General features: G+C 47.6%; 1 protein-coding gene across 1 annotated transcript in view; it reads right to left on the bottom strand.

Annotated features, from left to right (window-relative positions):
• The window catches only part of LOC116989254 (hydroxysteroid 11-beta-dehydrogenase 1-like protein), a 48,053-nt gene that overhangs the window by 17,354 nt on the left and 18,223 nt on the right, over window positions 1–12,476 (bottom strand). Inside the window, exons 3-4 of the mRNA XM_033046446.1 lie at window positions 7,415–7,526; window positions 4,817–4,908 (exon numbers count right to left, since the gene is read on the bottom strand). Coding sequence (XP_032902337.1) covers window positions 4,817–4,908; window positions 7,415–7,526 — 204 coding nt within the window. The remainder of the gene's footprint in view (window positions 1–4,816; window positions 4,909–7,414; window positions 7,527–12,476) is intronic.

Genomic DNA, 12,476 nt, shown 5'->3' on the forward strand with positions numbered 1-12,476 from the left:
CAATGGCTTGTTTGTCAAACTTTAATGCGGAGTTAAATATCACGGCAAGGTTTTTGACGTGCGGTTTGAGTAAGGAGGTTAGGCTTCCAAGGCTGCCTGCTATCGTTTTGATGGAGTCCGAGGGGCCGAGTAGGATGACCTCAGAATTGCTCTCGTTTAGTTGGAGGAAGTTCTGCGCCCTCCAACACTTTATATCCTCGAGGCAGTGCATAAGGCTGAGTAGATTTGATAGGTTGTTGGGTTTCAGAGGGAGATAGAGCTGTGTATCGTCTGCATAGTGGTGGTAAAAAAATGCCGTGCCTTTGAATGACTTGGCCTAAGGGGAGCATATACAGGGAGAAGAGAATGGGGCCTAGGATGGAGCCTTGTGGAACCCCACAGCAAAGGCTGGCTGGGGAAGAGTAAGAGTTGCCTATGTTTGTAGAGAAACTCCTACCTTTGAGGTAGGAGATGAACCAGCTCAGGGCAGTGCCATCAATACCAACCCCATACCGGAGATGGTCAATTAGGATGGTGTGGTCGACTGTGTCAAATGCTGCGCTGAGGTCGAGAAGGAGCAGGATTGCACAGTTGCCGGAGTCGATGGTGAGAAGCAGGTCGTTGTGTACCTTCAACAAGGCAGACTCTGTGCTGTGGTGGGCCCTGAAACCTGATTGGAAACTTTCCACGGTGGTATTTTGGTGTAGATAAGGCATTAGTTGGTTTAGAATTACCTTTTCAAGGACTTTTGAGAGGAAAGCTAGTTTGGAAATAGGTCTGTAGTTGCTAGGCAAGGTGGGGTCTAGGTTAGGTTTTTTCAGGAGGGGCTGATCCACCGCATGCTTGAAACAGGTAGGAACAGTGCCAGTGGCCAGAGAACTGTTGATGATAGAGAGGATGCAGGGACCGGCTATTGCAATGACATCCTTCAGAAGGGCAGTGGGGACTATGTCAAGGGGGCAGGTTGCAGGTTTCATAGTGGAGACCAGCTTTACAAGGGAGGGTAGAGTAACGGGTTGGAAACAGTCTAATTTAGAAGAACAGACCAATGAGACAGCTAGGTCACGGATGGGAGGGGAAATATTCGTTCTAATGTTCTCAACTTTGCTGGTGAAAAATGTAGTAAATTCTTCGCACTTAGCAGGGGACCCAGCTAAGCTGGTACTGGGGGCAGGACATATGACAGAGGTAATGATACTAGATAGGACCTTGGAATTCTGGGCGTTTTTGGAAATAAGGTAGTAAAAGTATTGTGTTCTCGCAGACTTTACTGCTTCCTGGTATTTGAGAAGATTGTTTCTCAGAAGTTCAAAGGAAATTTGAAGCTTATCAGATTCATACTGATTTTCTGCATTCTCTTCTTAGGGCTCTGGTGGTGTCATTGAGCCAGGGCCGGCCTTTAGGCTTAGGCTTTTTCATTTTAAGAGGAGCAACAGAATCCAGGATGGAAGAGCAAGTGGTATTGAATAAAAACATGAGGTCGTCAGTGCTGAGATGGGGGGGGGGGGGGAGAAGCCTCGATGGTGCAGATGTCGGGAGCAGCTATGAGAGCCTCAGATAACTTACTGGCAATCGAAGAGTTTATGTAGCGGGAGTAGCGACAGGGAGATGGGATTTTGAGGGAGAGAAAGGCAAAGATGCATCAAATATGATTGTGCTATGATCTGACAGACAAGCATCAATAATGTCTATATTACAAATTGGGAGACCAGACGATAGCACCAGGTGGAGTGTATGGCCAAGCTTGTGCGTGGGTCCAGTGGTGAGTAGAGACAGATTGAAGGACTCAACCAGGTTCATAAATTCACTCACAAGAGGCTTAGTAGGAGAGCAGACATGAATGTTAAAGTCACCAAGAATCAGGACCCGGTCAAATTTGGGCAAAAAGCTCGGCTTTAATGTTTCATTGATGCTGTCTCGTACAAGACCAGGACAATACCCAGAGGTCTTGGCCAATCTTTATCCCTCAGTCAAAAAAAAAATTCATGATCCAGTCGGTAATATTTTTCTAAATAGAAGCAATTGGTAATGCTGGTTTACAAAAAAAAGACACAAAGTGCTGGAGTACCTCAACAGCCCAGGAACCATATCTGGGGAATGGCTCTGGGGCTGCACGATGGTGCAGTGGTAGAGTTGCTGCTTTACAGCACCAGAGACCTGGGTTCGATCCTGACTACGGGTGTTATCTGTATGGAGTTTGTACGTTCTCCCCCTCACCGTGTGGGTTTTCTCCAGGTGCTCCGGTTTCCTCCCCCATTCCAAAAATGAACAGGTTTGTAGGTTAATTGGCTTCGGTAAAGATTGTAAATTGGTCCTAGTGTGTAAGGCAGTGCTAGTGTACGGGGATCGCCGGTCGGCGCAGACTTGGTGGGCCGATGGGCATGTTTCCATGCTGTATGTCTAAACTAAACTAAACTAAAGTAAACATGGAGGACATTCCTGGCTGGGATCCTTCTTCAGACAGATAGGCGGGAGAAAGCTGGAAGAGAGATGGGGGAGGGACAAAGCCAGGCAAGTGATAGGTGGATACCGATGAGGGAGGTTTGATTGGCAGACGGGTGGACCATGGCCAGCTCTGGGTAGAAGCCAAAAGGCTGTGAGATAGACGATAAGGACAGAAATGTGAGCCAGTGGAAGGGATATAGGTGGAATGGGACAGAGGAAGGGTTGCTGTTGGTTAGTTATATAAAATTGCAGGTCAATATTCCTATGTTAGGTAGTAAGCTACCCAAGCGGAATATGAGGTGCTGTTCTTATAGTCTGTATGTGGCCTATTTGCTGGAAGCTTGCTAAGTGAATAGGCTTAGTTTTGTTTTAGTTTAGAGATACAGCGCAGAAACAGGCTCCTCGGCCCGAGTCCACACCAACCAGTGATCCCCACACATTAACACTATCCTACGCACACTAGGAATAATTTTACATTTATAACCAAGCCAATTAACCTACAAACCAGCACGTCTTTGGAGTGTGGGAGGATACCGAAGATCTCGGAGAAAACCCAGGCAAGTCATGGAAAGAACGTACAAACTCCGTAAAGACAGTACTCGTAGTCAGGATCAAACCTGGGTCTCTGGTGCTGTAAGGCAGCAACTCTACCGCTGTGCCACCGTGTTGCGTTCTTCATTATACACCATATACACATTTCTGGATGCAAAGCACTTATGATGATGTGAAGCTGTGAAAAATGCTAGGGAAATTGTTAAATGCTGTGGAGTAACTCAATGGGTCAGTCAGCCTCTCTGGAGAACGTGAATAGGTGATGTTTCAGGATACGACACTTCTCCATGTTCTCCAAATATTAGACTTTATACATTAGAAATACAGTGCAGACAATGGCCCTTCAGACCACCGAGTCCGTGCCGACCAGCAATCACCCCGTACACTAGCACTGTCCTGAGGACAATTTACCATTTTTACCAAAGCCAATTAGCCTACAAACCTGTACGTCTTTGGTGCGTGGGAAGAAACCAAAGCACCTGGAGAAATCCCATGTGATCCCAGGGAGCCTGACCCATTGAGTTACTCCAGCACTTTGTGTCTTTGTTTGTCAAGCAGCATCTGCAGTTCCTTGCCTCCAGAGAAAGAGTTTCATTCCTTATTTAGAAGGCAAGGGAATTTGTCCAGTGGTTGGAGAAGTACAGAGTACATCAGAAAAAGGGTGGATATAGGTGATTGGATCATGTGTAGGAAGGAACTGCAGATGATGGAAGATAGACACAAAATGCTGGAATAACTCAGAATAGGTGATGTTTCAGGTCAGAATACTTCTTCAGATTGAAGGGTTCCAACCCGAAACGTAACCTATTCCTTTCCTCTGGAGATGCTGGAGTTCCCCAGCATATTGTGTCTATCTTCGCTGACAAGATCAAGCTCCACGAAAGAGCTGCCTTCTGCAGTTACAAGCATCAGGCTTTGTATCTTTGCTCTGTTCAAATGTGCACAGGATATAGACAATACACAATAGACAATAGGTACAGGAGAGCCAGCACCGCCATTCAATGTGATCATGGCTGATCATCCCCAATCAGCACCCCGTTCCTGCCTTCTCCCCATTTCCCCTGACTACGCGATCTTTAAGGACCCTATCTAGCTCTCTCGTGAAAATATCCAGAGAAACATAGAAACATAGAAAATAGGTGCAGGAATAGGCCATTCGGCCCTTCGAGCCAGCACCGCCATTCAATATGATCATGACTGATCATCCAACTCAGTATCCCGTACCTGCCTTCTCTCCATACCCCCTGATCCCCTTAGTCACAGGGGCCACATCTAACTCCTTCTTAAATACAGCCAATGAACTGGCCTCAACTACCTTCTGTGGCAGAGAATTCCAGAGATTCACCACTCTCTCTGTGAAAAATGTTTTCCTCAACTCGGTCCTAAAAGACTTCCCCCTTATCCTTAAGCTGTGACCCCTTGTTCTGGAACCGGCCTCCACCACCCTTTGAGGCAGAAAATTCCACAGACTCACAACTCTCTGTGTGAAAAAGTGTTTCCTCATCTCCGTTCTAAATGGCTTACCCCTTAATCTTAAACTGTGGCCCCTGGTTCTGGACTCCCCCAACATCGGGAACATGTTTCCTGCCTCTAGCGTGTCCAAACCCTTAACAATCTTAAATGTTTCAATAAGACTCCTCTCATCCTCCTAAATTCCAGAGTAGACAAGCCCTGTCGCTCCATTCTCTCAGTATATGACATCCCAGGAATTAACCTTGTAAACCTACGCTGCACTCCCTCAATAGCAAGAATGTCCTTCCTCAAATTAGGATCGACTTCCACATTGCTGCCAAACTCACTTATGGAAATAAAGTAATTTAAAACAGAACCAAAACCTTACTTGCATCAGCCAGCTTGTGTGCTCAGCGTTCCCACCCCACATCTGTAAAGGATCATATCCGATGTGATTCAAAACCAAATAGTTCAGAGAACCTGCGGAAAAGATGGGATGAGTAAAAGTTCACTTTATTCCAAGCACTGCCTCACTCAGCCATTTCCTCCCAGATACCAAATACAACACAAGGTGCTGGAGTAAAGGGCCTGTCCCACGAGCATGCGACCTGCATGCAGCAAGCGCGACCAAACCGGAAGCGGGGGCCGCACGGAGGTCGAGTGATCCCCGTACAGGGCCGATCCCACCAGCATGCGACCTGCATGCAGCAAGCGCGACCAAACCGGAAGCGGGGGCCGCGCGGAGGTCGAGTGATCCCCGTACAGGGCCGATCCCACCAGCATGCGCCTGCATGTGGCGAGCGCGACCAAACCGGAAGCGGGGCCCACGCGAAGGTCGAGTGAAGTTCGAGCGAAGTCCGCGGGAAGTTCGCGCGTGATGTACGGCGTTAAGATGTGCGTACGGTGTCGAGAAGCTGCGCACGCCCGTCGAGGCGGCTGCGGGCCGGCAGGCCGTTGCCGCGCGGAATTTTTGAACACGGTCGGTTTTTCGGAGCCCCGCGCGATGTCGGGACCAGCTCCGCACAACTCCATATGGCTCCGGCGATCGAAGTGCGACCGGCCCCAGGAGGCCATACGGCTCAAGCGACCACGTTAGGTCGCGCTTGCCGCATGGAGTCGCATGTTACACACACACATAAGTGTTACACACACCTCCTGATACTTGTTAAATTCAAACCTCCACCCTATATCGAAGATAGAAACAAAATGCTGGAGTAACTCAAGCAAAATGCTGGGTACATAACTCTGCAGATAACGGTGCCTGTGTGCATGTGTGTGCGTGAGTGTGTGCGCGTGAGTGTGTGTGTGTGCGCGTGTTTATAAGATCATAAGTCCCAGGAGCAGAAGTAGGCCATTCGGCTCATCGAGTTTACTCATCCACTTAATCATGGCTGATTTATCTTTCCCTCTCAACCCCATTCTCCTGCCTTCTCCCGCAAAATTGCTTATCTCTCCCCCCTTCCTACTCACCATTAATTTCTTAACCAACTCTTTTTTCAATGTCATGATTGAATCTGCCTCCACTGCTACCTCTGGAATGGTATATGTTGCATGAGAAACAATCTTCTAACTATCACCTCAGTCACAGTAACATTCTTCCACTTACACCTTTGGCCCACTGAGTCTATGCCGACCAGCCATCCCCCCGAAACACTAACACTATCCTACACAAACTAACGACAATTTACAAATTTTACCGAAGCCAATTCACCTATAAACTGCACATCTTTGGAGTGTGGAAGTAAACTGGGGCACCCGGAGAAAACCCATGCGGTCACAGGGAGAACGTACAAACTCCGTACTGACAGCACCTGTAGTTGTGATCGAACCCGGGTCACTGACACTGTAAAGCTGCAACTCTACCGCTGCACCACCGCGCTGCCCTCAGCAAGAGCTCTTTGCAAGATCCATCTAATTAGTGCCAATATCATTGTTCTTCCTCAATAACCCTATAAGTAGTTTTTTTTAAACACTATAGTTACCCAGTGTTACAGTAATTCATTTATTAGATTATTGATTATTGAACATCTATTCATGTGTTATTGTGTTAACGGGCCTGTAAGTTGTAGCAAGGAAGAATTTTCGTCCCGTTGCCAATACATATGATATTTAAGGCGGCACACTGGCGCAGCGGTAGAGCTACTGCCTTAAGGGCCTGTCCCACTTGGGCGTCATTTGCGTGTAATCTACGCGTTGCGTCGCGCATGGTGCGCCCCAGGATTTTGGGATGTACAAAATCTTCGGGCGCCATCTGCGTGACGCGCAAATGGCGCCCAAGTGGGACGGGCCCTTTACAGCCCTAGAGATCCGGTTTCGATCCTGACTACGGGTGCTGTCTGTACAGGGTTTGTACGTTCTCCCCGTGACCTGCGTGGGTTTTCTCCGAGATCTTCGGTTTCTTTCCACACTCCAAAGACATACAGGTATGTAGGTTAATTGGCTTGGTATAAATGTAAAAATTGTCCCTAGAGTGTGTAGGATAGTGTTAGTGTGCGGGAATCGCTGGTCGGTCGGCCGATGGGCCTGTTTCCGCATTGTGTCTCTAAACTAAATTAAACTAAACAATTAAACGCTCTTTACTTTTTTAGTTTAGTTCAGAGACAGGCCCTTCGGCCCACGAAGTCCAGACCAACCTTTCTGTACTACACACTAAGGGAAATTTACAAAGGCTATTTAACCTTCAAACCTGCCGCCTTTGGAATGTGGGAGGGAGCAGGAGCACCCTGTGAAAACCCAGGCAGTCACGGGGAGAATGTACAAACTCTGTACAGATAGCACCCATAGTCAGGATCGAAGCCGGATCTCTAGCGCTGTAAGGCAGCAGCTTTACCACTGCACCACTGTGAGCCTCTTGACGTTTGATTTCCCATTTCTGACAGTTAGCATCGAACCTTTTTCCCCTTTATTTTATTATTTTATTACTTTCTGCGGGAAAGTAATAGAATCTCACAATCTACTTTCACACTGATAAGAATTAAACATTAACCTAGTTTTTCCAGAGCGAATTGCACCACTTGATTTCCACTCTTTGGATCAGACATGTCGGCGGAGATGGAGTGGACTTTCCGAGCTCCAAGATGCAAACACTTTTCCTCCACCTATCAAAACAAAATGGTTGAAAATATAGGTTAATGTAGGCTCACAACCAAAACAAACACAAAGCAGCAGTGTGGCTCCTTTGACCACTTCCCGATGGTTGTAGCCGCTGGGTTTACTTCGGTTTAGAGGTACAGGACAGAAACAGGCCCTTTGGCCCGTCGAGTCCGCGTCGACCATCGATCACCCACAAAATCTTTTTCATACACGGGATCAAAAGATGGCACCTCCATCGAGTGAACTCCCACTGCTACACTGAAGCAGCAACAAGATATTTGTGCATCGACCCGAAATGTCACCGAACCTTGTTCTCCAGAGATGCTGCCTGACCTGCTGAGTTACTCCAGCTTCCAGCCACCCGCAGCAGGGTGGTAGAAGCTCCGGGTGAACTGCGGCCGCACTTCGGCCACGAGCCTGGCTCGCCTGCCGCAGAACCGGGAACGCACCCGGAGTTGTCCGAGGCTCGTCTCCTGTTCGACCCGAGACCCGAAGACCGGGAACCAAGAACCGGGGAGGAGGGTGCAGGCAGTCGGTGACGGCGGCAAACACTGGACAAAGGGCCATTTTCAAGATGGCGGCAGACAGATGAGAGGATCGGTGCTACCATGACAACGGGCCTTTACAGCCAAGATAAGACTGCACTCTTAAGAACTTTGAAACTTTGTGGGTGTCAGAAATGTGGTGACTCTACAATGTGAAGCCTACAATTACGCAACACTCATTGCACGTTTGTGCTTATTTATGATTGTGCTTATCTATAGTATGATGTTACTGGATTGTATGTAGGTTGCCAACTTTATCACTCCCAAATAAGGGACAAAAGGTCAAAATAAGGGACAAATTCCCGATGGCATAAAGTACAGAAGGCCTTCGTCGAGTCACCGCTGACGGGCTAAACCCACGTCTTTTTTGCTTCTCACGGCTTGTTATCGCTAGACAGTCTTTTCTTTTTTGCAGGTTTATCCATATTTGCACATGCCAAACCGACCGAACAATACCAGATATTACTGGAACTTGTTGTTTTGGCGGGAACAGACGCACTCGTTCGCCTGAGCTGGCTTTTTAGTATCTAAAGCTAGCTTGTGCACTTTCTCTCCTATTTATCTTGATGTAAGGTCGATTGAGTCAGCTATTTTGTATGCAAGGTATCTGAACTGGGGCTGGAGAGAGAGAGAGAACAAGAGACAGAACGAGAGTAGTGGATACAGAAGAGGCGAGCTTCAGGACCGAAGGCTGGTGTCCGGCGAGATTTTGCAGGGAGATAAGAAAACCGTGTTAGTCTTTCCGTGGCAGGAAGCGACGAGGGAGGGACGTGAGGAATCTTGCAGGAGGCGAGATGGACATCGAACGGCAACAGATCTGATGAGCCGGTTGATAAAATCTCAGAGCTGCTACCGGCTGTGACAATTGGCCATGTGTTCGCTCCTGCAGTGGCTGGCTGGCACTCGGGAGGTTTAAGGGGCGTCGGTGTTCAGAGAATTGGTGAGCACTCCGATCAAACAGGGGCGGTGGTGGGAGTGGAGGTGGGGCAGGGTGGGCGGTTGAGAGACGCCAAAGAGATTTCATAATTAAAACGTAGAAATTAAAAACACTCCCAGAGGCAGAGGACTGAAGAGGAGAGAGAGGGAGGGGGGGGGGGGGGGGAAACTAAAGGGCTTGTCCCACTGTACGAGGTAATTCAAGAGCTTTCCCGAGTTTTAAAAAATCAGACTCGTGGTAAGCACGTGGAATGTGCGTAGCGGCTACTTCGGTGCTCGGGACGTCTCTTAGCGGCTTGTAACGCTAACGGCAGGTTCTCGGGAAGTGCGGTAAGCTCGTGAAGACTCGTGAAGATTTTTCAACATGTTGAAAAATGTCCACGAGAGCCCCGAGTACCTACTACCGTAGCAGCAATTCTCCGAGATCGAATCAGAGGAAACTCGGGAGAACTCTTGAATTAGCTCGTACGGTGGGACAGGCCCTTATCCCGGAGAATGAAAACCCACAAGCGCCTGGCAGTCCAAGCCTGAACACACTGGTGACGGTAGGTTCAGTGTATTAAATGTAATTGACAATGGGTTTATCGGAACGTAACCCCATCGTAAATTGAGGAGCACCTGGTAGTAACGGGACAAGGGCGGTCCCGTATGGGACAAACCAATTTAACCCAATATATGAGGTCCCGGCTAATACAGGACAGTTGGCAACCCTAATTGTATGTAAAACAAAGAATTTCACTGTACCAAGGTACATAGATACATTTGACAATAAATTTTAATTTAGTTTAGGTTAGTTTAGAGACACAGAGCGGAAACAGGCCCTTCGGCCCATCAGTCCGCACCGACCAGCAATCCCCACACACTTACACTAGGGACAATTTACAATTATACTGAGCCAATTAATCTAGAAACTTGTACGTCTTTGGAGTGTGGGAGGAAACCGGAGAAAACCCACGCAGGCCACGGGGAGAATGTACAAACTCCATACAGACAGCACCCGTAGTCAGGACTGAAGCCGGGTCTCAGGCGCTGTGAGGCAACAAGTCTACCGCTGCGACACCGTGCTGCCCTGATCATCAGCACTTTGTGTCGTTATTTCTTTATGTCGACGTACGATGCGTCAATCACGGTGAAAGCAAGAGTCTTGGGGATAGGGCTGAGAGTCAGGGACAGGAAATGAGAGATATAGAGAGATATCTTTCATTCATTTGTTCTCTGTCTCTCCATATCACTGTCTATATCACTCATTTCCCTTTCCCCGACTCTCAGTCTCAACCCTAAACGTCTCCCATTCCTTTTGCCCAGAGATGCTGCCTGGCCCGCTGAGTTACTCCAGCTTTTTGTGTCTACCTTCTGATTTAGTTTAATTTAGCGTAGTTTATTGTCACGTGTACCGAGGTACAGGGCAAAGATTTTGTTGCTTGTCAGTGGAAAGACAATGCATGATTACTATCGAGCCATGTACAGTGTACACATACATGATAAAGGGAATAATGTGAATAACGTTTAGTGCAACACAAAGTCCAGTAAAGTCCGATTAAATATAGTCTGATGCTCTCCCAGACTAGGCTAGATCGTAGCTCAGGACTGCTCTCTAGTTGTTTGTAGGATGACCAACTCTGACCTCTGAAGTCCACGCTACAATGGAGAACATTTTCAAAACAAAATTTGTTGGAGCCATTTAACTTAAGTTTATTATAGTCATGTCTAGTTACCTTTAATTATTATCTGCCTGTGTAAATGTGGGTGGGATTTTATACGTAGTCTGGGGCGTGTTTTTAGCGAGAGGATTCTGGCGCAGACTCTCAGATGATTAGTTTCAGTTTGATGTCAGGCCATGGGATGAAACAGATTTCCACCATGACCACGAGCATGATTGGGACATATATATGTTGTCAGACGATGTACTTTTACAAGAAGAGTTTTTTATGATTTAGATGACAGGAATGGAACGGCGATGAAGAACGGGTGATGACTTATTTCATTGTTTGGTATTACTACAATAAACAAGATATTAATCAAGAGACTACATCTGGAAGACTCATCTTAGCTGTCTCAAATGTGTCGTGGAGAGCGTGAGACTACTTTTCTAACCATCTCCGACAAATTAGTGGCTAATCGAAGGTAGATCTTTGAGAAGTTGTAAAAACCACCGCTATAAAGTTTTTAAGCTGTCCTTAACCAACTTCCTAAGTCAAATAGATTTAGCTTAGTTTACAGATACAACGCAGAATCAGGCCTATCGGCCCACAAAGTCTACGCCAACCAGTGATCCCCATACCCTAGCACTATCCTACACACTAGGGACAACTTACAATGTTTACCAAAGCCCATTAACCTGCACGCTTTTGGAATGTGGGAGGAAATTGAAGTGAATTGAATTGAATTGAATATTTATTACATGTCATTTGAACCTCAGTGAGGCTCAAACAAAACTTAGTTTCCACAGCTATAGAACCAGAGACAATTACTACAAGAGATACAAACAATTCAGTTTACACAAACATCCATCACAGTGAATCTCCTCCTCACTGTGATGGAAGGCAAAGTCTTTTCTCTCCTGGGGCACCCGGGGAAAACTCATGCGGTCATGGGTTAAGGGCCTGTCCCACTTGAGCGACACCTTCGGCGACAGCCTGAAAAGAGGTTGTCGCAGCGTGGTCGGGGCGTGATGCATCGTGACGCAGGGTGATGCATGTAGTGACCCACGGAGACGCACCGTGTCTCCCTGTCGTCCCTGGATTTTGGAATGTTCAAAATCTTCAGGCGACATCTGGGTGTCTTTTCATGTCGTGCGGCCTGTCACACGCTGACGTATATGTCCTGCGGGTAACGGCCAGTGACGCTCCACACCTGCAACTTTGCTGTTTTATTTCTTATGATGTACACACACAACTCGGCAAGGTGAGAATGACTAGCGAGGGTGGTCCTCATTGCTCTTGTAATCACAAAGATCGACACACGTGCAATGTATCGCTATTTAAAGAGCTAGCGAGGGGGTCTGAGCAATCCACGAGGATGAACACAAGCTTGCTTGTTTAGATTGAAGCCGGAGAAGAATGCTTAGAAACAGCGATCTCGGGTACTGGGACTGGGCGCCGATTGCTTAAAGATTATTGGCCTTGGTATGTCTAGGGGAAAGGGAGCGGGGCGGAATTACGAACAGTGGGAATTAAAAGCAGAACGATATCTGCAGCAGAGATCCAACTCGGCTGGGAGTACGGGAGCGGAGCGTGGCGAGATAGAAACAGGATACTGCTGGGTCGAAACAGAGACCTCGCAGAGAGCGACATACTTAAAAACCCCAGAGCACAATCTGTTCGAGCAGCGGGCAAACCAACAAGGAAACGGGTGTTCGTTTCCAATGTGATTATTATACTTCGCTGTAGTGTGAAGGCGGGTGACGTGCTTCACGTGTCGGTGACGCGGAATGTCATACAACTTGACGGTTTTTAGGGCATCAGTCACTGACGT

Source organism: Amblyraja radiata, chromosome 29, assembly GCF_010909765.2.
Source record: "Amblyraja radiata isolate CabotCenter1 chromosome 29, sAmbRad1.1.pri, whole genome shotgun sequence".
In the NCBI taxonomy this organism is placed as follows: domain Eukaryota; kingdom Metazoa; phylum Chordata; class Chondrichthyes; order Rajiformes; family Rajidae; genus Amblyraja; species Amblyraja radiata.